The following is a 24,111-nucleotide window of genomic DNA, read 5'->3' as shown; positions in this document are numbered from 1 at the left end:
CGATGGCTTAGGGGCTAAACCTTCACTTTGCAGTGCTGGGATCTGACATGGGCACCGGTTCTAATCCTGGCAGCTCCACTTCCCATCCAGCTCCCTGCCTGTGGCCTGGGAAAGCAGTTGAGGACGGCCCAAAGCCTTGGGACCCTGCACCTGCATGGGAGACCTGGAAGAAGTTCCTGGCTCCTGGCTTCAGATCGGCGCAGCACCGACCATTGTGGTCACTTGGGGAGGGAATCATTAGATGGAAGATCTTCCTCTCTGTCTCTCCTCCTCACTGTATATCTGACTGTGATAAAAATAAAAAAAAAAAACTTTAAAAAAATAATAATAATTGATGGACTAAGAGAAGATAAAGAGAACCTTGAATTGGAGCAGCTGAGTTTGCAGTCTCACTGTGCCTCCAGCCACCTCTGCGCTCTTGGTCAACACACTGATACCCCGAGACACTCAGTTTCCTCACCTGCTAAATGGCAGTGACAAACTGTTTGGTCAAGAAAAGCTGATCGTGTGTCAGGTAGCAACTCACATAAGTATTACATAGGAAATCACGGAAAATCTATAGAGAAATTACGAGAAAAGTAGTAAAGTAACTGGTTATATAAGACATTGCAGATTTTTTTAGTAATAACCAAAAATTGAAAGTCTAAAAAAGCTATCGGTTACAATATCATCAAATGTCTGAGTGAATGCAAGACAGTGCCCAAAATCTTTACAGAAGGCTGTAGCACTTTTGAGAGACATGAAAGAAGACCTAAGCAAACGTTGCAGTGCCGTCTCTCAAAACTGAAAAGTTCAACAAAGTGTCACGTGAAAAGGCCTGGTGACAGCCAGTGTGACTCAGAAAATGCTAACATGTCAGGAGGACTTTACTGCATAACACAGTGTAGTGACTTCCTGAGTGCGGAGCTGACAGAGCAGCTGGACAGGACAGGGAAGGCCAGCCTTCCGAGGTGTGTGGTCACTGCCTCACAGCTGTCTGCTGCTTGCTTTGTCAGGCTTCTTGTTGGTTGGGGCTTTTTAATGTATATTTGTTTTCATCTACTTGAAAGGCAGAACAGTAGAGAAAGAGGAGAGAAACTGAGATCTTCCATCTGTTGATTCACCAGATGTCCGCAGTGGCCAGACGGAAGCTGAGATCCGAGAACTCCACCTGGCTCTCCCGTGTGAGCGGCAGGGGCTCAGGTGCCTGAGTCATCCTCTGCTCTCAGCTACACCAGCAGAAAGCTAGATCAAAAGTGACGATCTGGGACGCGAACCAGCACCCTCCTGTGGGCTCCTGGCATGGCATTCAGCAGCGTGATCTCCGGGCCATAGCACCTGCCCTGGTTGTTTTACAACATGGCCCTAAAAGTTAAAGATAAGTAATAGGATCATAAAGTACAGGTGAAACTGTATGATGTGACCTTTTCATGAAAATAAAGGGAAAGAGAGAACAGAGGTGAGTAGGTAAAACACAAGCATAGGGGCCAGGCCAGTGAGGTGGTGGAGTGCAGAAAACCACTGCCTGCAGCATGGGCATTCATATGCGAGCTGCTCCACTTCCAGCCCAGTTCCTGCTGACAGTCTGGGTGCTTGGGCTCCTGCCCACCCCACATGGAAGTCCCGATTGAAACTCCTGGCTTCAGCCTAGCCCAGCCCTGGCTGTTGAGGTCATTTGGGTAATGAAGCAACAAGTAGAAAATCCTTTTTCTCTTTCTCTCTCCAGCTTACTCTCAAATAAAAATAAATCCTTTGCAAAATAAATAAATAATAAGGTAAGCTTGGCCCTTCCCAGGGAGGCCTGCAGCTGGGCTGTCCAGGCTCATGGCAAGACAGACACCAGGGAAGCTTCTTTCGTTCTTTGAGTATTAGGTAAAGCAGTGGAGCTCACGTTTCTAAGGAAAAGAAATGCTACATGTCCAGAAAAATCCCAAGGAGAAGCATCACAAACAGCAGATGTGCATGAAGCACTTGGTGTGAAAGTCGCAGGGAAGTTCTCATCAGCACGGGCGCGTCCTTAGTGAGAGCTGGTGACGTTCTTGGGAAATCTGTGTACCGAATCCATCATCCCACGAATGTTCTGAAAACTGTGTAGTAACATCCATGTCTGTCTTACAACAAACTAATGATTTTTTTAATAAGATTGATAAAATGCTAATTAATTGTTGAAGCTGAGTCTTACTAGGGGTCCATCTTACTTTTTTCAGCATTTCTGTGTGTTTTTGAAGGTGTCTGTTACATAAAGTGTTGAAAAACTCATTCTGTATGGCTTATAGATCCAAATGAGAGACAGTCCAGTGAGCCTCCCGCCAGCTGACAAAGGAGAGCATCTTCTTTCAGCGCACAGGAAGGAGTTCTCAGTGCACGGAGAAGACTGGCCAGAAGGCTGGGAGGCCCGCAGACTCCAGGAAAGCATTCTTTTGGCTAGAAGGGCCTTAAAAGTGAAAGGCAAGCTCCTGAGCAGAAGATACTTAGAACATACACAATTAATAAAGGGTTGGACATTTTTTTTTAAGATTTATTTATTCTCAGGCTCAGCATGGTGGTCTAGTGGCTGAAGTCCTTGCCTTGAATGTGCTGGGATCTGACATGGGTGCACGTTCTAGTCCCAACAGCATCACTTCCCATCCAGCCCCCTGCTTGTGGCCTGGGAAAGCAGTCGAGGACGGCCCAAAGCCTTGGGACCCTGCACCCATGTGGGAGACCTGGAGCAAGTTCCTGGCTCCAGGTTTCAGATCAGCGCAGCACCGACCATTGTGGTCACTTGGGGAGTGAATCATTGGATGGTAGATCTTCCTCTGTCTCTGGCTCCTCCTTACTGTGTATCTGACATTGTGGTACAAATAAAATAAATCTTTAAAAATTTTTTTATTTATTCTCATTGGAAAGGCAGATTTATAGAGAGAAGTAGAGACAGAGAAAGATCTTCCATCTGCTGGTTCATGCCCCAAAGTGGCCACAGTGGTCAGAGTTGACTAGATCTGAAGCCAGGAGCCAGCAGCCTCTTCTGGGTCTCCCACATGGGTGCAGGGCACCCAAGGCTTTGGGCCGTCCTCAACTGCTTTCCCAGGCCACAATCAGGGAGCTGGATGGGAAGTGGAGCTGCTAGGACTAGAACTGGCGCCCATATGGGATCCTGGCACATTCAAGGCGAGGATTTTAGCCACTAGGCCACCTCGCTGGGCCCTCTTCAATTGTTTTTTAGATTTGTTTTATTAATTTTTTTTAAAAGATTTATTTATTTTTATTGGAAAGGCAGATATACAGAGAAGGAAAGACAGAGGCCGATCTTCCATCCAATGGTTCACTCCCCAAGTGGATGCAATAGCTGGAGCTGTGCCAATCTGAAGCCAGGAGCCAGGAACTTCTTCTATGTCTCCCATGCAGGTGCAGGGTCTCAAGGCTTTGGGCTGTCCTTGACTGCCTTCCCACGCCACAGGCAGGGAACTGGATGGGAAGCGGGGCCGCCGGGATTAAAACTGGTGCCCATATAGGATCCTGGCATGTTCATGGCAAGGACTTTAACCGCTATGTTATCGCTCCAGGCCCTATTTAATTTATTTTAAAAAAATTATTTACTTTTATTGGAAAGTTGGATATATAGAGAGAAGGAGATACAGAAAGAAAGATCTTCCATCCAGTGGTTCACTCCCCAGGTGGCTGCAATAGCTGGAGATGAGCTGCTCTTAAGCCAGGAGCCAGGAACTTCTTTCAGGTCTCCTATGTGGGTGCAGGGTCCCAAGGCTTTTGACCGTCCTCGACTGCTTTCCCAGGCCACAAGCAGCAGCTGGATGGGAAGTGGAGCAGATGGAACATGAACCAGCGTTCATATGGGATGCCGGTGATTGCCAGCTGAGGATTTAGCCACTAAGCCATTGCTTCAGGTCCAAAAACTTATTTATTTTTATGATAGGCAGAGTGATACACAGAGAAGGAGAGAGAGAGATCTTACATCTCCTGGTTTATTCCCCAAACGGCCACAATAGCCAGAGTTGGGCCCTTCCAGAGCCAGGAGCCTGGAGTTTCTTCCACATATCTCACACAAGTACAGAGGCCAAACGACTTAAGCCATCCTCTGCTGCTTTCCCATGCCATTAGCACAGAGATGGAGTGGAAGTGGAGCAGCTGGGACACGAACCGTGCCCATGTGAAATGTCAGCGCCATGGGTGAAGGCTTAGCCTGAGATGGCAATGCATCAGCCCCGTCAAGTTTTGAAGATCGCAGTTACCAAAAATAGAGCCAACTACTTCTAGTTTATAATCATTATTAAACTTCATTATACATAAACATTACTTTAGAGTGCTTTCTAAATAAAACCCTTGGCAAATCAACAAGAGAAGTCAGTTGTATCTTCTGTGGGTAACCAGGAAGGCAATAAACTTGATGGGGTTACCTGGAGCTTTTCTAACCACCAAGTAATGAGACATTCACAGAACTCGATCAAACAACCCAGTCTCGCTGGAACTTTGGAACTACAGGACAAACTACCACGTTCCATCGGGAAAGCAAGGGTTTGTGCCAGCAGGCTATAAGGCTAGACTAGGTGTCTGCCAACTCAGCGAAGTGCCGAAGTGACCCATGTGTTCCAGGTCTCTGGTGACAATCCAAAGAGCCTGTCAACTCTAGAAACAGGCCGTAAGGGACACTAAGTCTATCGAGACTATGACAAGTGCCTGCACATGTTGGGGAACACACAGAGACGGAGCCCCAGTGTTTACGACTTAATGTAAAGGTGTCGGCTCCAACAGAGAAAAGTTGGCTACCATGCTGGTTAGCAAGTAAACCGCTACCTGAAAAAGCCCAACCAAGCAGACAACATTCTCTGATTAAAGACAAACAGCTTCCAAACATTGTTTCCAAGATCCCGAGAGCTTTAGCATCTGCTGTTCCTTCTCAGCTAACTCATACTCTTATTGCCAAGTGTTTTCTAATATGCCATTTTTGCTATGAGAGAAATGAGAAAAAACATCTTCAGAGAAAAGCATAATACAATAAATACAGTAAAAGCTTTTCCAGAGAGCAGACTATTTCCAAAGCAGGAAATAATGAGATTTCCAGCTGCCATTCCCCCCCCATCTTAATAAAGAGCAGAGTCCTGGCAGAAGACTGCCACGGGGCGGCCAGCAGGGGACGCCGAGTTGTGAGAAACCGACCTGGCCACAGGAGACGCATCTCTGCTGCCCTGGCTTTTTTCTTTTCTTTCTCACTGCACGGTGAGGTCAAGGTGCTCAGAGATCCTCGGTCTCCACCCCTGGTCCCAGCTAACAATGCCCTCCACAGGGTACCAGTTCCTTCTGGTCTCTACATTGCTCCCCCATCATATCCTCCACCCTGCCTAACCTACGCCGAACATCTCCCTACAGGAAGCCCCGTGGCCAGCAGTACCCCCATGCTATTTAGGTTCCTGTCCTGCTATCATCCTAGGAGAAAGTAACAAACAATGTTAACGTCTTTTAGACATAGATGTGGTGTGCATATGGCCATTGGCAATGCTCAGACTGCAACAGAACGCCTCACCTTCTCGTCTCGGAAGTTAAGGAACTGCTGGAAAACCTCGCTTTCTGAGATCACCGGGTGCCGGCACATTCTGGTCACCCACGCCTGAAGCCTCTCCATGCGCATTTTGATAAACTCCTCTTCGAAGCGACCTGCAAGAGATGGCAGCGTGCCTCACAGCTCTGCAGACAACCAGTCATGACTACACCGAAATCCACTCACACGGCTACTGGCTACTTGCTCAAAAGCTATCTAGAAACAAGCAAATCACGACGACTTTCCACTAACCTAAACAGAGTAACATAGCAAATGCTCCAAGACCACAGAAAAGGTGCAAGAGCCTGGAATTGTTAAGAATGAGCTTCTAATTTAACATGTTAACAAATCTTTGACAAGCACAAAAATTCAAAAGCAAATCTTATTTCAATACAAGAAACTACACTTTTTACAAACCAGCCTTAGGTCAATTCCGACGTGGTGACATGAAGCCCTAGAGCCGAGCAGGGAGTGACTGTGGAACTAAGTCATTCAACAACACAGGTATTTACAAACACCGAAGTGCTTCCTGCCTATGAAAAGCTACACAGGATAGAAATTTTTCTCTTCATATATATATATTAAAGATATGTATATTAATATATATTAAAGATTTATTTTATTTTATTGGAAAGTCAGATATACAGAGAGGAGGAGAGACAGAGAGGAAGACCTTCCGTCCAATGATTCCCTCCCCAAGTGAGTGCAACGGCTGATGCTATGCCAATCTGAAGCCAGGAGCCAGGAACTTCTTCCAGATCTCCTATGTGGGTGCAGGGTCCCAAAGCTTTGGGCCGTCCTCGACTGCTTTCCCAGGCCACAATCAGGGAGCTGGATGGGAAGTGGAGCTGTCAGGATTAGAACCGGCGCCCATATGGAATCCTGGTGCGTTCAAGGCAAGGACTTTAGCCACTAGGCCACGCCGCCGGGCCCCAAATATATATTTTAAAGTCAGATATACAGAGAGGAGGAGAGACAGAGAGGAAGACCTTCCGTCCAATGATTACTCCCCAAGTGGGCGCAATAATCAGAGCTGAGCCAATCTGAAGCAGGAGCCTGGAGTCTCCTCCGGGTCTCCCACAGAGGTGCAGAGTCCCAAGGCTTTGGGCCGTCCTTAACTGCTTTCCCAGGTCACAAGCAGGGAGCTGGATGGGAAGTGGGGCTGCCGGGATTAGAATGGGTCCAACACATTCAACGTGAGGAATTTAACCCCTAGGCTACCGCACTGGGCCTGCTCCATATTGTTTTTAATTTTAATATTGAAATTCAGAATAGCAGAGAATTTTTCCCTGAATACAACTGTGAAAGCTGCTACCCTAGAGCTCCTCCCAGTCCTACAGTGGCTTTAATGAGTATTTTTGTTTCCAAAGCAGGAAGTCAGTTTGTCACCCATTATACACTAAACATCAAATGAACATTCATGTTTATAAAGCCTGACAGACAAAAGCTGCTTCCAGCTGAAGGTTTCTGCAGTAGAAATTCCAGTTAGACCAGGCACGCGGATCTATAACCCCCTCTCCAAAAAGCAACCAGCAGAGCTGCACAACACTGACTGAAGCAACCAAACCAGGGCTCAAGCACAGACAAAAGCCACTAGAGAATGGCAGATGCTTGAAAGGCCACTGAGCTCTAGGCAGGGGAGGTGGGCAGTGCCGGTCACTCCCATCTACCCTGGGGCCAGCAGAGGTCCTGCCGGGGCAGTCAGCCTGAGGACTGGCAGCTGCAGCTTCCCTGCGGGGTCTGGAGGAGATCCACTTCTTCCAGAGAAATAGGAGAGGCCCACGCACATAGTGGTGCTGGCGGCAGGGACCCAGAGGTGGGGGACATGGAGGGCAGAAGCCCCCCCCCCCCCGGTGAGTCATGTATTTCTCGGTGGAGGGGAAACAGCAGAGGGCCCAGGCCGATCACACACCCCTGGCCGCCAGCCTGGAGGCTACACATGCGTAGAGAAGCCCCCTGCGGAAAGTGAAACACCAAGGTTAACTTGAAAGCGTTTGCCTAGCTCAGAATGCATTCTTCCCACCTACTGCTGGCTGACAGAGGGCAGAAGCTCGCTGGCCTGAGATGGCTCAGCAGAGCCTCTATGCATCAATCACATCCCACAGCACGCCACACGGACAGGGGACCGCACCCTGGGAAGCCAGACAGGAACACTTTAAAAGTAAGCATAAAACTAACAGGGCTGCGGAGGGAGCATTTCAGAGATTTGGCCTTGGTAAGTCATTTTACAAACAATTATAACGCAGAAGAAAACAACAACAACCACCTCTGGGGAGGAAAAACCAGAGCCCAGAGTTGCTAAAACATATTCTCAGAAATGTTTTCAGCTAAAAATTAAGACCTCTGCCAAGAAACAAGACATAACCCACACTGAGGAAAAAAGCAGTCAGCAGAATCAGTTTTCTAACTGTCCCCAGATGTTGAAGTTAGCAGAAAACGTCAGCAGAGTAGTTTCTTAAATACATCCTTTAAGAGGGCATGGTACCCTGGAATGGCATGTTAGCCTCTGCCCGCAGAGCTGGCATCCCATACGGGCACCAGATGACGGCCTACAAGAAAAACCTGGAAGAAGCTGCAGATTCCCGGCTTTAGATTGGCCCAGCTCTGGCCACTGCAGCCACTGACGAGTGAAACAGCATAAGCAAGACCTCTTTCTATCTCTCCTCTCTGTAAATCTGCTTTTCAAATAAAAATATATAAATCTTAAAAAGTACGTTCTAACAAGTGCAGAAGGTTGTGTTAAAAATTAAAGAAAAATACAAAGAATTAACAGAAATGCTTAAGAAGACTAATTTTATTTTTATTTTTTAGAAGAAACAACTGGAAATTCTGTTGACAAGTCAACAACAGACATCACGTCTAAGAAGGCAGGAGACAGAAATCAGTCAGTTTGAGGGCAGGTCAGTAAGAGTTAAGTAACATGAAGCATAAATAAGCAAAACAACAACACAAGACCAAGAGCCCTCGGCCCTGCCCCGGGCTGGACGGCCCCGTGTTAGATGAGGCTGGAGTTCAGGCTCCTGGCTGCAGCTCGGCCCTGCCTGGCCGCCGTGGCCACCTGGGGAGCGAGCCAGCAGATGGGTGAGCTCTCTGTTTTGTTTTCCCTTTCAAATAAACAAGTTACAGGGGGCAGGGGGCAGAACAAGCTTGAAAAGGCATCAAGCAGACGAAATTATTTATAATGGGAGCCCCAGAAGAGGAAGGGAAAACGCAGAAAAACATTTGAAGAAGGTGATAAACTTCTTAAATTTGCTAGTTTTACTTTAGATTCTTAGGAAACTCAACGAACCTCCATGAACTGTTTATACTTGTAGGATAAATACAGAGATCCATACCAAGATACAGCAGAATTAAACTCCTAGGAGAAAAATAAAAATTTTGGAGTGTGATGCCACCTGTGTGTGAGGGCCAGGGAGGGAGAGAGGGCCAGCAATACAACTAACGGCTGACTAACCTCCAGACATAATGGGGGTCACAAGGCCATGGAAATACGTCCTGATCCTACTGGAAGAAAAGCCAGCAGGCAGGAATGCTGTCACCAGCAGTCTGTGCTTCAGAAGTCAGGAGAAGATAAAGCTATCAAGGAGGACCTAATCCACTGATAACACACCGACAAGAACTAGTAAAGCGAGTCCATCCCACTAAAAGGAATCGACCACCAGGGGTGCCTTGAACCCACGGGCAGAAATGACACACAGTTCCAGAAATGTGTGAGCTGGTGGCAAAACTGCACGGGTACTCTGTTTTTTCTTCTAATTTATTCCCATATCTGCTTTAAAACACAAAAACTGTAGAAAGCAATGATTATCCCACTTCAATGTTGTATTTACAATGTACAGAAGAAATAAATATGAGACTAACAGCATCAAACAGGAAAAGGAATGGAGTTGTCTGAAGTTTTCATCTTAACTAAAATTAAGCTAATATTAATCTAAAAATGCACTGTGATTTTTTTTTGAAGGTACATATTTTGTCCCATAGACTGCCCACTAAAAAAAATTACAATTCTAGTTTTCAAAATGAGAGTAAAGGCTGATACTGTGACACAGATACTTAAGCCGCCACCTGTGATGCCAGCACACAATATGAGAACACTGGCGTGAGTCCTGGCTACTCCACCATCGGTCCAGCTCCCTACGAACGCACTTAGAACAGTGGCCGATGGCCCATAGGTGGGGCCGCATCACTCGTGTGGGAAACCTGGACAGTTTCTGGCTCTGGGATTCAGCGTGGCCCAGGAAGTGCCAATGCAGCCATTTAAGGAACCAGGGATAAAAAAATTTCCTCTCTCTGTCAATGCCTTTTAAACAAATAAATCAATCTTTTCTCAAAAGTAAGAGTAAGCAAAAATGGCACTGAACAGTATCACAATAAAAGAGAAATAGAGGAACAAACATCACTGACAGAAACAAGCAGCGAAACAGCCAGTGTAAATGCAGCCATTTACTAATTACAGTGAAGGGCCATGCCCACAGCGCAGCACATCCGATACCTCGTAACCGAGTACCAGTCTGAGGCCCAGCTGCTGCACTTCCCTCCCAGCTCCCCGCTCGTGGCCTGGGAAACATGGGAGGGCGGCCCAGAGCCTTGGGACTCTGCATCCGCGTGGGAGGCCCCAAAGAATCAGGAGGAGTTTCAGTCTAAACCTAAGAACTGCCGGCACAGGATCTGACCTCTGGGCTCGGAGACCACCCCTCCCCGCTCGACCCGGCCAGCCTCTGAGCCTCCGTCACTGCTGTGCCCTGCCGAGCCGGCTCTGGCTGCTCAAGCCTCTCACCCCCGACCACTCTCCTCTACAGTGCATTTGACTTGCCTCAACAGTTCTTAGATTTAGACTGAAACTCCTCCTGATTCTTCTCAACTATTCCTCCGAGTCACAGGTTCTAGTCTGAGACGCACACAGCACTGACACTCAGGCTCTTCTGTAAAACGTAGAGTACTCATCGTCCAGGCTCCGCACCAGACTAGAGATCAAAGCAAAACAGCGACCGCTCCCGGCTGCCGCCAGCAAAGCCTGTTTTTATTTTTTCAAAAAATATTTATTTACTTATTTAATTGGAAAGTCATACACAGAGAGGAAGATCTTCCGTCACTGATTCACTGCCTAAGTGGCTGTAATGGCCAGAGCTGAGCTGATCCGAAGCCAGGAGCCAGGAGCTTCTTCCTGGTCTCCCATGTGGGTGCAGGGTCCCAAGGCTTTGGCCCATCCTCGACTGCTTTCCCAGGCCACAAACAGGAGGCTGAATGGGAAATATGACTGCCAGGATTAAAACTGGCACCTATATGGGATCCCAGGTGTGCAAGGTGAAGACTTTAGCCACTAAGCTACTGTGCTGGGCCCACAGCAAACCCTTTTCAACTGTGCATTTACAAGGCACTCTTGCAGTACCCCAGGGTTGGGGCAAGGGAGCTGGGTGTGGAATGTGGCACTTCAAATAAGAAAAAGGGGAAAAGCAGATAAACAATTTAGCAGAACACTTGGCACCTTCATCAATACCTGGCATTTCTGTAGCTTCTCTGTCCAATGATTACACTCGCAATGAACATGACAGAGCCGGTCTGTGTGCAGCCCGCTGCGCCCTCGGTCACACACTCTGCCCTGTTAGGCCACTTAGATCATGTCTATGTTTTCAGTTGTCACTTTTCAAAAATGCACTTATTTCACTTTTGGGAAAAATAAGAGAATGATTCTGCCAGGATTTAAAATTCATACTGAGAGCAAATTTTATTAAACATTCTCCAACTTCCAGACTTACGTGGAATTTGCTCCAGCTCTCTGTTCATCACCACAAATAACCACTATCCCGCAGTTGGCTGCCTTCTGCTCTGAAGGGCAGAAAATGCCATTGCTGGCCTACAAGAGGATCATCTGCCTTTGCACCTGGCACCTAGAGTTCAGTGTGAAATACACTTACCTGTGACTTGCTTATCTGGAAGAGAAGGGATTGGAATGGCAGACCCAAACTTAACTAGGAGCCGTTCATATAACCAGTCAAAGTGTTTATACCTGTGGTTTACAGATCGATTAGTGTTCTACAAAACAAGGGAAAGAGAAGAAAGAGTTACCAATGCCAATGGAAGAAAAGATTCTGTCAGGCTAATGGTCTGCGGGAACAGTCCTTACCGTGGGTGTTAACTGGTACTCGATGTAGCTCTTCAGACCGTACATTTTGGAGCCTTTCCTGGGATCTGCTACCACACAGTCGAAGGTAGAGGAAGGATAAACCCACATTGGGCCATAATCTCCAACCTACACAAAATCCCAGCAAAAGTTAATTGTGCTACATGGAAAAACAGTAAATACAACTGCTGTCCATCAGATCAATAAATGCGCTTTCAGAACTGATACTCCGGCTTCTACTGAGACCCACGGAGCCCTGGTACTCCAGCTTCTACTCTGAGACCCACGGAGCCCTGGTACTCCAGCTTCTACTGAGACCCACGGAGCCCTGGTACTCCAGCTTCCGTGAATGGCCTCGATTCCTGTTAGGTGCGATGCTTACAGAGCTCCTGTGTTAGAACAGAGCTTTCTGCTCCTGACATGGGCGACTCCATCCCTGGAGACTGGCTCCCCCAACCTTCATGGTCTCCCTCTGCCCAGTTATCTCACACTGTATGCGGTAATAGACTAGTTTCTTTTTAAAGGTCCAATTTATCTTAGAAGAATGGTATTGTGAAATATAAAATTACACACTTAGGTTTCTCAGTAAATTCAAATTGTCATCAGACACTGTCATTTGCTGTATTTATCTCATGACAAGTTGGTAAACTGTGCATAGCATTGTCCTAAGTACTGAAATGGCTCACCAGATGGGTGAGAGCCTGTATCTGTGTGTCACTACTGGCGATGGAGCTGTGTGGTGCCTCAAAGCAAGAATCGGGCCAGCTAGCGGCTTGCTCCAGGGACTGCCTTGCACAGCACAGCAGGTGCCTCTCTCCATGCCCCATGTATCACGACTGCTTGGTGGGCCTCTACTGTCCTTCTCTCCCTGCCACTGGGGCAAAGGCTTAAAGGGAGGTTTATTAGGTCACACTGGACTACCGGGGTTTCCGCAGGGATCTGGAGGGGAGGCTTGGCAGGGAAACCAATCACAATCTATGTAGGGCACAGAGAACAAGCATTTAAGTTTGGGACCTATGCATTGTTTCTGTGTGGCAGATGCAAGTGACAAGAAGTTGGCTATCGCAAGCCTGTTCATTCCTAAATATTATCCTTTAAAATTTTTATTTACTTACTAGAAATGTAGAGTTACACAGAGGAGGAGAGAGAGAGATCTATTGGCTGTTTCACTCCCCAAATGATTGCAGCATCCGAGGCTGGGCCAGATGGAACCTGGTAAGTACCTGGCTCACCTTCTACTGCTTTCCCAAGTGCAGAGCTGGTTGGGAAGCAAAACAGCCAGACCCAAGTTGGCCTGATATGGGATGCTGGTGCTGCAAGCAGCAGCTTAACATACTGTGCGACAGCACTAACCCCTCCAAATCTTATTTAGAGCTGTGTCTGAGGCCACAAAGGCAGCTACCGAGAAACCTGGATCACGGGGCTCACACACAGGCTCTTGGAGGGCAGCCTCTTTCACCACTAGTCCCAGACTGGTTCTGGCTCATTCATTTTATAATCATCACAGTTACGGATTTCGGAGACCCAGAATATCACAATCATTTGTACCAAAGAAGATAGAAAAAGCAATGGAAATGTTTCAAGCTGTTAAAGGTGCGTATTTTCATAGATTGGAAAATGAAAAACACTAAATTACAATCCAGCAAAAAAGGTGAGAAAAGCAACATGGGGACTGCAAACGGAACACTATTTCTAGAAAAGTCATCCATGCAGAAATTCAAGGAGGGATGAAATAGTTTATGAGGCAGACTTCAATCCTGCAGTCAGACTGAGTTAGAGGAGGAGTGAGCATGTGTACAGGCCGAGCTCTCAGAGGCAAGGCTGGACAGACGCACTTTAGCCCTTACTCTTGGTGCAGGTGGAGTGGACACCAGGATCGGGTAGGAAAGTCCAGGAGCTCTGATGGCCTATTTTATTAAACAGCCACAATTCTCCAGACTTAAGTGCCATCTGCTCTGAAGGATGGAAGATGTCACTTCTGACTTAGATGGGGATAAGCCTTTGCACCTATATCCCAGAGGTTATCAGGTCAGGAAGATGGCTGGGCAGCAGAGAAGCTGACTAAGGGGCTAAAGAGAAAACTGAGAACAAAGCATGATGACACCCCGGAGAAGCCCACATCCAGAAAGTTCTCCTAAGCTCCAGATTGGGAATTTGTGCCATCTGTGGGGACCCTCCGTCAGTGACCAAGGACCAAGAAGTAGCCCAACTGGCCCATGGGCCAGTCCCACTAGGGTGAGGCTACTGTGCTGCCAAACAGAGAGGTAGGCCATGCCGTGACTTCCTGTATGTCGATGGCTTTCCTCAGCTTCCTGCTCCAGCCAGAAGTCGGGACAGGCAGGCTGCCCCCGGGGATATGGGTCCATCCTGACACTCATGGGATGTACAAGGGGTACACCTCTCGCTCTGTTTCAATGGGTCCATCCTGACACTCATGGGATGTGCAAGGGGTACACCTCTCGCTCTGTTTCACCACTGTCATGCTTGTGACAAAGTCCCCTCTCACTACCTGAGGGTCAGGACCATGGGCTTTTGGTTATGTGCAGTTTTAAATTTAATTAAAAGAATAATGATATACATTCTCTTTAAAATCTGCAATAAACAGGAAAAAATAATCTTCAACTATTGAGAAGAATTATTCCAATTCATTTTGAGGAGAAAAGGATAGTGCATTCCCTTTGGAAGTTTCCGGAATCTCAAGCTTTCCCAAAGATGTGGAACAAGTCATTCAAGACCCCGGAGTCATCCCAGCAGGTCTATCACAGCTCCCTGGGCCTTAGGATTCTAGAACAAGACTAGGTCTTTCTTATCCTGGTTTTTCACCACAGTGATTACACTCAGGGCCCATCTTGCGCTTACAGGTTCAACTGACAGGGCCAAAAAAGTAGCTATGGATCTCTTTTCTAGAATTTTGTTTTGGAATATACAATTAGAGATCATCTAGACAGAAAATGTATCAGCATCAAATACGGGATAATCAAAGTACCTATTTCATATTGTATATTAACCTTTATCAAGCTAACAAGCTATTTAAGACATATTTTTTAAAAAATGTATTTGAGAGGGAGAGGGAGAGGGAGTGAGAAAGAGAGAGACGGCTCATCTGTTAGCTCACCACCCAATGCCCGCAAGAGCTGAGGGCTTGCAAGGCTGAGGCTGGGAGCCGGGAAGCAATTCAGGTCTCTGCTGAAGTCAGGGCAGACCCAGGAGCAGATGCAGGCACTAAGACTGGGGCCTGTGGGCGATGGAACCCTTGGGCCAAAAGCCCACTTAGCGAGGTGGGCACCGCTGCCACTCTATTTGTTAGCCCTTTATCTTCATCTGACAGCTCGCTGACTAGAAGAAATGCTAAGTATTTTCTAAGCCCCCTTTTTAAATAATATGCGTACATTTTGCAACGGCAGAAACACAAGTATTTGAATTGAATTTATTAAATATACAGGCTGGTAAAGAAAGGCAACATATAAAATATATTTAAAGATATTTTAAAAAGTGAAAATTCTTAATAGAATGAGTGTTGTTGGTCCAATACTAATAATTCAAAAGATGAAAATAAAAAATGCCTAACAACATGACAGGCATTAATTTATGCCAATTAATTTTAATATGCCTAAAATATAAACATACAATCAGTTCTAATGGGGACATTTAATACATTTCAAAAAACTTTCTAAGAGAATATTAACCCTCTTAACTTTAAGGTTTAAAAAAAAATTTTTTTTTTTTTCCAAAAAGGACCTTAATCACAAAGAAAGCAAACGAAAGTAAACAAACTTACAATGATTGGAATTTTCTCTTTGGGTTTTGCTAGTTGCTTGGCCAACAAATACTGTTCCATTCCAGGTTTTGCAAATCCAGGAAATCTAATGAAGATGAATGCTTGTAAATCACTCCTTGCAAGAATTCTACAGCTCTCACCCACATTTACTGAACACACCAGTTCTAACCTTGTTTTTCTTTCAGGTGAACCAGAACTAGGAAACCACAGTAAAGAAAACCCGACGCAATCAGATTGCTCAACAGCCAATTAGTGACTTAATTAGGCCCGGTGAGTTGAGGAGGGCAGGTTGACCCTAGAAGGTTCAGTGTTAAAGGGTTGCTGTGGCACAGCCAGGCCTGAGACAGCCTTATCACTCAGTGCAGAGATGGGTGCCCTTTTCTGGAGGGCTTTAGATTCACAGGGGCAGGAAGCACTTAGCAAACTGAGTGGCCGCCTGTCAGCACTTGTGCAATGCTAGCTGCCTTTCAGCACACCGCGGGAAGCACATGGAAGCTGCCACTGGTTTCAAACACTTCCACCTTCAGAAAGCTCTCCTTGGTTAGACCCAGAGTCCAACACCCGCCTTTGACTACCCTGTGATGTCGTTTGATAAGACCCCACACATAGAATCAGTGCAGAGATTATCCCTTCCCTGTGCTTTCTTGTCAAGCAGGGACCTACAAGTTACTACCACTTAAATGTTTCCATTTAGGAAAAGTCTACGTGGGGACAGACAGCTGAGCTTAGGGCACTGCCCGCCTGCGTGAGGTCGGAGTTCTCCAGCTTCGCTGGCCTTTGGTGTGTCCCACAGCAAAACAGGGAGTGTCAACAAAGTGCACATGGCTGATACCAGACATACACCACTGTTCTGTATAATGCCTGGCCCTGAGGAGGGACAGATGCAACAGCACATTTTTAAAGAGTAATTAGTATCTCTACCTCTCCTTAGCATCATATATATGCTTGTCTTTCCTCTAGTAGCAGAAACGAAACTTCATATTGATACTGAATTGATCAAGTTAGAAGTAAAAATGGAAGACTATTATAATAATTATTTCCTTGCTTAATCTTGTAAAATGGCCTCCAGCCATAAGCTTCCAAATCCAGATCCAGACAGAAACAATCAGATCATGCCCCAAACCCGAGACCCCAGTGCAGAGCCAGCACCGTGACTCCTGCTCCTGACCCTCACAAGCGCGCGTCCCCACCCACGTGCGTACTTGTTGAGGGGCAGCTTCATGGAGGCACTGCTGCGATTGTTGCCTCGGGGGACGCCACCTGCGTCAGAGGATTCTGCATCCTTGAAGTAAGGCGAAGAGGACTTGGGGTCATCCCAGTCTTCGTCCCAGTCATCATCGTCAGCAGTAGCTAGAAGCGGGGACAGAAGAGATTGTCAGAAAAGAAAATAAAAATAAGATGACCACATTTTCTGAGACTAACTACCATCTGAGCTAGCCCACTGAAAAACATCTGGAGGGGCCTGCCTGTGGTGCAGTGGCTAAGCTGCCACTTGCAGTGAGGCTTGCACCCTTATCAGATCTGAATCCATCCAGCTTCCTGCTCCTGCGCCCAGGCAGGCTGCAGATAGATGGCGCTGTACTTGGGTCCCTGTCACCCATGTGCGAAGCCCGAACAGAGTTGTTGGCTGCTGTTTTGGGCCTGGCCTGGACCTGGCTATCGCAGCCCCTTTGGGGTGAACCAGTGGATGATCTCAATCTGTTGCTTTGCCTTCCAAATAAATAAATAAATAAATAAATAAATAAATCTTTAAAAAGCTGGAGAAGTTACAGTGCAAGAGTATAGTTAATTCAAAAAGTTCATGATTATTTTGATGTATAAACTTTTTGAAATTCTGCTTTAAAAACATATGTATTGGGCCCGGCGCGGTGGCGCAAGTGGTTAAAGGTCCTCGCCTTGCACGCCCGGAATCCCATATGGGCGCCGGTTCTAATCCCGGCAGCCCCGCTTCCCTTCCAGCTCCCTGCCTGTGGCCTGGGAAAGCAGTCGAGGACGGCCCAAAGCTTTGGGAACCTGCACCCACGTGGGAGACCCGGAAGAGGCTCCTGGCTTTGGATCGGCATAGTATCGGCCCGTTGCGCTCACTTGGGGAGTGAATCATCGGACGGAAGATCTTCCTCTCTGTCTCTCCTCTCTGTATATCCGCCTTTCCAATGAAAAAATAATAAAAATAAATCTTTAAAAAAAAAACATATGTATTTATCTTATTTTTATCTGAAGAGCAGAGAGAGACAGGGCTCTTCCCTCCACAAGCTCACTCCCTACAAGCTGCAGCCAGGAGTCAGGAACTCAGGCTGGGTCTCCCAGAGGAGCAGTGAGGACCCAAGCATTGAGGTCTGCTGCTCGCCAGGGTGTGTATCTGCAGGAAGCTGCAACTGCAAGCACAGGCAGGACACAGACGTAACCCTGTGTAAAAGGCATCCCGTCATTCCTCTTTCAATTTAAGAACTGTTTCACTTTCTGGAAATTTCTCTTCTGTCTTGGGCTTCCTCTTAATAACCCAGGAGTCAAGCAGGTGGTTTAGGAAAGATACAACAGCTAACAGAGAGGCCACAAACCAGCAGGCGATGAGCCACATTCCATAAGCATCCTTTTTTTTTTTTTTTAAAGCTCGAGGTTTTTAAAAAGCAGAGTTTCTTCTTAGTTTTGACAGGGAGGAGCCAACTCCGTCCTGGTTCCCACCAGGGTGACAGGGGTCAGAGAGCACAGGTCCCAGGTGTGCATCAGGAAGTGGGGCTGAAACCCGAGTCCAGGCACTCCACCTGCATGTTAGCTGCCAGGCTAAATGTTCACACCAAATCTGTTAGATGCTCATCTGTCTTAAAAGACAAGATTTCCAATCTCTCCAAAACATACTGATCATAATATGGACAGTTTTCTCAGGAATGCAGCCCTCTGTGGGCAGGTGGGGGCCGCCCCACTGACACAGTGCGCTTTCCAGTCTGCAGTCCTCCCAGGCTATTGTGGTCTTTGATTTCACGATCAAATTTGTGACTCCTTGAGATATGCTTGAGGCCGAACTAGGTCATCATTAGTAACCAGTTCTGTCTGGATCTAGAAAATGACATCTAGAGAAAAAGCACCTCTGAGTTGCGCTTTCAAATGAGACCTGGATGACACCGTGATCCAACAGAACTCACGGAGCTCCTGAATCCCTGTACCAGCCTGAGCCAGCATGTGGTGGGCTTACCTCCGTTCTGACCTTCAGCTTTGACACAGGCCTGAGTCCTGAGGCTTCGGGGGGATGGAGCATCTTTAGTTCTCAGGGAGGGGCCGCGGGCTGTTCCAGCATCAGGGCTGTCCACCAGAAAGCCCGTGTCATGATTAGAAGCTGGGAATGTTCATCCAGCCACATCCTCCAGAACGAGGAGGGGAGCTGGAGACTCTGGAACTGATGGTTCCAGAACTGAGGGATTCAGAGCTGCGTAGCTCCCCTTATACAGCCGCACCTGATGTGCACCATGCCGTGGAGGCCCGTACATTCTGCTCTGCATTTCCACTACCTGGTGTCATGGTGGGATTCTGGGATAACTGCAGGTGACAGTATCGGGGCAAAGTAATTTTGCTGTGGGTGACCTGGGTGGGGTCTTCTGGGTTGCACTGGGAGTGCAAGCAGCAAAGGCCTTGGGCTGTCAAAGCTGTTTCCTATGTGCCAGTGCGCAGCAGCCCCTTCCTCACCTGGTCCTTGGTAGGCCTGGGGGTGGCCGAAGGCAGCGTCCCAATTGTTGGCAGAGTTTCTCTGGGCTCCAGCCCCCTCTGGCTTGGCTCCCCAGCCATCTGAGCTCTCCCAATTCCCAGATTTGGAGGCATTCCAGGATGACCAGGGGTCATTGCCACTGCTGACCTATGGTGGGAGTGAAAAAGAAGAAAGAATATTTGTCAATCTTAATCATTTTCCCCATTAGCTATAGATGTGGCATCATCCTGACCTTACCAATGTTACCAACTGCCCCATCCGCTTAGAAACGTCTCAAAGGGCTGCAAAGAAAATATCAGACCCAACTCCAGCCCCGCTCCTTCCTTCCCATTTCCAAGGCCTTCATGTCAGAGCTGCCCATGTGCTTAAGGCTGACTTCACCTCACAACGCAAGTTGCATGTACCTCTAGGCAAGTTGGGTTTTATTATTTTGTTTTTTTCCGCCAACATTCTGTTTTCGAGACTGTCAATGCTGACAGCACTCTTTCATTCACCTTTGCTGCTTTAGTACAAGCCACTGTGTTATCACATAAGTTTTTACTTTTACTGGGAAAACAGATGCAAAATAAAACAAATAGAAAAAAGAGACACAGGATAAGAAGGTATCCAATTTAAACAATATGCCTACCACCGTAGGATGCCAGTATTCTTTCAAAAACATTATTACTGTCACAAGATAAAATCACAACAAATTAAAGTATGATCTAATTGACTTTTATTCTTAATTCATGAAGCAGACAGCTTTCATCCTACAAAACTGAATGAGAGCTCTCACTGCACACGGGCGGAACAGTGAGTTTTGTTGGGAACAAGGAAATAATACAAGAAAAGCTGGTTGGTTTACATCACGTTGCTTTACTTGCTAAGGGTTAAAACAGAAGAGATCTCTTTTTCCTACTATCTGGGATACACTGGAATCTCCTGTTTTCAGAAGTCAGTTTATGGGGATCCCTCTGCTTCCCAAGTTTCAGCTGACGAGGGAACACTTGGCGCACTGCAGTTCCCTTCCGGCCTGTGGGGCCCTTTTTTGTTTCGAGCACACAAGCAAGCTCACATCCCACTCTGGCTCTGCACCTTCTCTCAGTTACCAACAGCAAACAGCCTCAGGTGCCTCAGCCTGGCGACACTGTTCTTCCACCTGTCTGCATGGATGCTGCAGTGCTTACTTGCCATGACTCAGTGTACTGTACCCAGGTACCACAAACAGCACTGCCAAATCCAGCCCATGCATCTTTTCCCATGTATCCACCAAATCCATGTGAAAGTCTCAGAAAAAAATTGCTGGGCTAAGAAATTTGCATTCAGAATTGATGAATTCAGACAATCACTTTCTAAAAGATCAGTTATATATGTTTGCAATCTTGACATTCTGAGGGGTTTTGTCTTGTATATATTCCAAATTCACTTTTATATTTTCTCTCCAGTGAATGGTTTAATACATTAATGCTGTAAATAAAATTCTAGAACAGCCAATATCTGGTGCCCAGCTTTCCAGGATCTTACAACAGAACTCCAGGCCGCATGTCTCAGTCCTGCCCACACACTTCCGCCTGTGAGGCAGTCTCTTGTGTTTCTTGCTGTTTGCTTGACATACCAAACCCCAGTCTACATGGAACTTACTGATGTGAGAACAGATCCAGCTCAGATTTTCCAGTACTTTCTGACACTGCAGTACTGATCAATCTGTCCCCTGCTGAATCACAATGTCACCTCTGTCACCTGCCAGCCTGGGGCTGATTTCTGGCCTATCTGAACTAGAAGTAGGCTGCTTAGGGATCTGCTAGAGACAAGCATAACATTTCTTAACTAAAACCATCCAAATTTTGCATTAGAATGTCAAATGTAAACGTTTGATTTTCATTCAAGTCACCTTACATTTATGCAAATCCAAAGAAAATTAATCATGGCCTTCTCCCTTCAGTGTTAGCATTAACCAAGAACATGGAATAGCAGGTTTTCTTCCTGAGTCTTTTTTTCATATTAATAAAACCAGTTTTGGCTAAAAAAAAAAAAAAACCCACAAAAATTTTCACAAAAACTGCTCCAGTCATCTCTCCCCTCTCTCCAGTTTTCAGCACCCGGTTAGGGCTGCTCTGATGCTCCCCCTCACGGACGTGGGTGGGCACTGGCTGCCTCCAGCCACCAGTCAGGGTTTCACAGGTGGGAGGATTCCTTAATGCAATTACCTGTGATTTCACTCAAAGTCCAGGATTGATAGCAAAACCATTGATCCACAAGATCATGAACCCCTGCAAAACAGCTTCTAGAGTGGCTGGCCTCTGGGGATGGACTCTAAAGTGACCCTAGGGGACACTGGCCACAAAGGTGCTGTCGGAGGAAACCCTCCTCCTACTGCTGGCTTTCAGGGACAGAATACTTCGAGTCCTCCAGGTTTCGGTTTTAGAATGAATCTCTGAAAAGTGTCAATACATGGGACACTAAGAAAAAGGTAAGAACAGGGACTCCTGTGTCTGCTTGATCCAGCACAATTCCCGTCACCTGTGGGTGCTGGTGGGGTGACACAGGCTCCACCACGGTCTGGGCTGAACTGCCATGTGATTTGGGGTTAAAATGCGAGGTATGCATGCAGCCAGAGTTCACAAAGACTGCGGGGAACAGTGTAGCTCGCCGCCAAGGAGCAGGGCTGCACACCGACAGCAGGAGTGACCGTTCATGTAGCAAGAGGCCGGGAAATGTGAGCACACTGGCCAGGAAGGGTTGAACATGGAGGAAGACATCAGAGGTCAAGAATTTGTAGCAAGTGTCCTCAAAGAATTAAAATCCATACAGATCTTCCTTGTTAATATTCATTTGTTTATTTTTCATTTTATCTGAAAGGCAAAAAAGAGTGCTCTCCCTACCCACTGGTTCAAATCCCCAATGGCAGCAACACTCAAGGCCAGGCCAGTCAAAACCAGGAGCCCAAGCCCCACCAGGGTCTCCCCAGATGCAGGGGCCCTCACATCAGTGCCTCTGCGGGAGGCAGCAGCAGAGCTACAGCTGGGAGGAGTAGGACCACCCAGTCAGGAGACACAGGTGTCCCAAATGGTGGCTTAACTGTCGCACCAAACGCTGGTCCCCCACCCTAAACTAAGGCTCAAATAACATGATTGTTTTTGACAATGACTTTATTTTTACTTTATAGGCTTGCTATAACTGTTACTTAGTTATGTATGTATCCTAGCTAACTGCGTTACAAAACCCTAGCGGCTACCGTGTCTCTTTCAGTCACTCCCACACATCCCCCAACTTTTCCGCACCCTGCCTTTTCTAATGTTGTGCTGTATCCAAATGTATAGCCTGGGCCTTCATCTTCACCAATCCTGTAAAAGTCCCATCACTTCTCTTTTTCAGGATACGTGCTGCTCAACGAGCACAATCCACCACTGCCAAAGGGCCTGGCCTCCCCAGAGCCCTCAGCCACAGCCCCCCAGTGTCAGTCTGCTGTCACAGCTCATGTGCACATCATTCGGTCCCACCCACTAGTAAGGCAGGGGCAGGAGGCCGGGTGTTCTTTCAGAGTTTTAAATTTTATTTGCTAATCTGTTTGTTTGAAAGCCAGAGCTATGGAGAGGGGGTGGGGAGAGGCAGAGATTTTTCATCTGCCTTTTCACTATCCAACTGGTCACATGGCCAGGGCTGAGCCAGGCAAAGTCAGGAGCTTCTTTCAGGTTTCCCACACGGGTGGCAGGAGCTTGTGCATTTGGGCCATTTTCCAGTGTGTTCTCCCATGCATCAGCAGGGAGCTGGAGCAGAAGCAGAGCTGCTGGGACACGACCCAGTGTCCACAGGGGCTGCGAGCATTGCCGGAGGAGGCTTTACCTGTTACCTCATCACACTGGCTCCAAGCAGCTGTGTTTTATGTTAAAAATCTTTTCCAAAAGATCTGCAAAATGGCTTGCATAAAGCGGGAAGGACTCAATAGTTTCCAATGTGATTTCCTTGATAATTTGTACAAAATATGTATTACTCTGACAGACATTTCACCTTCATAATGTTATCCTTGTACAAAAGAACAAATCACATTTTTCCTGAAACTTAATGACCTGGGATCTTTTCTAGGAAATTAAGCTGATGTGGTCATAATGGCAGGGGATACTACCACATCCCTAAAATAAATCTTATTTAAGTTAAGGAAGTTGTATCAGCTTACTGTAAAAAGTTGGAAGACTCAAGACACTGACAAATGGCAAAGACGCATAAATCCGTAAGGCGAGAACAATAAAACATTTGTAGTAAATCTAAAATGTGCATGTCTCTATTCATTATGAAATTTAAATGCTTTTCTATGTAATTTTAACAAGACTTCGAAAAACTCAACAAAATTGACATATGCAACCACTATGTCCTGGGCTCCCCTCGCGTGTGCACTGGGGAAGGACGCAGGGGAGCCGTGTTCATCGAGGCCACCTGGCCTCTCCTGTGGTCTAGGACCATGGACTTTGGGCACACAGCTGACTAAGTCAACACTGGTTAAATAAACACACTCCCAGAACATGACCGTCTGGATCTCTAGGAGCAACAAGGGCTACCTGTCTTGACTTTACCAGGTGACTGTATCCAATCATCTTTCAGCCCTTGCCACTAGGACAAATGCTCTTTAAGAGCTGGGAAAGTTGGTTAACATAATATTTGCTCATTTAACACTCTAAACGTAAATGCTATCCTATCCTAATCAGCCACATGGAGAGGTATATTTACTGGCTTTATAAAGGAGGCTTGTTTAAATGTACCTGCTAAAAGGATATGTACCATTCAGACGGGCTTATGGTTGGCTACAGAGCCAGGACCACAACAGGATCGCGTTGGAAACAGCAGGAGTGGTGGCAGTAATCTACCCTGAATACCTGCAGCACCCCAGCTGCACACTTGGCAGATAATACAAGGCAGAAATGGGCATGGGTAAGAATATTGCACTTTAAATCTCTTATCAAACTGGTAAAATTTGATTGCAGGGGGCCAGCACTGTGATGTAGTGGGTTAAATCATTACCTGCAACGCTG

The 24,111-nt window shown here is 46.8% G+C and overlaps 1 protein-coding gene across 1 annotated transcript in view; it reads right to left on the bottom strand.

Moving 5' to 3' along the window:
* SNX9 (sorting nexin 9) overlaps positions 1-24,111 on the bottom strand; it is a 93,504-nt gene that overhangs the window by 12,563 nt on the left and 56,830 nt on the right. The window contains exons 5-10 of the mRNA XM_040965242.1: positions 19,090-19,255; positions 16,614-16,761; positions 15,412-15,496; positions 11,637-11,762; positions 11,428-11,545; positions 5,498-5,628 (exon numbers count right to left, since the gene is read on the bottom strand). Coding sequence (XP_040821176.1) covers positions 5,498-5,628; positions 11,428-11,545; positions 11,637-11,762; positions 15,412-15,496; positions 16,614-16,761; positions 19,090-19,255 — 774 coding nt within the window. The remainder of the gene's footprint in view (positions 1-5,497; positions 5,629-11,427; positions 11,546-11,636; positions 11,763-15,411; positions 15,497-16,613; positions 16,762-19,089; positions 19,256-24,111) is intronic.

Source organism: Ochotona curzoniae, unplaced genomic scaffold (genome assembly GCF_017591425.1).
Source record: "Ochotona curzoniae isolate NIBS_2020 unplaced genomic scaffold, NIBS_Ocur_1.0 scaffold_3890, whole genome shotgun sequence".
Lineage (NCBI taxonomy): Eukaryota > Metazoa > Chordata > Mammalia > Lagomorpha > Ochotonidae > Ochotona > Ochotona curzoniae.
Note: the sequence above shows the minus strand (reverse complement) of the source record. Positions and strands in the feature narration are given on the sequence as shown.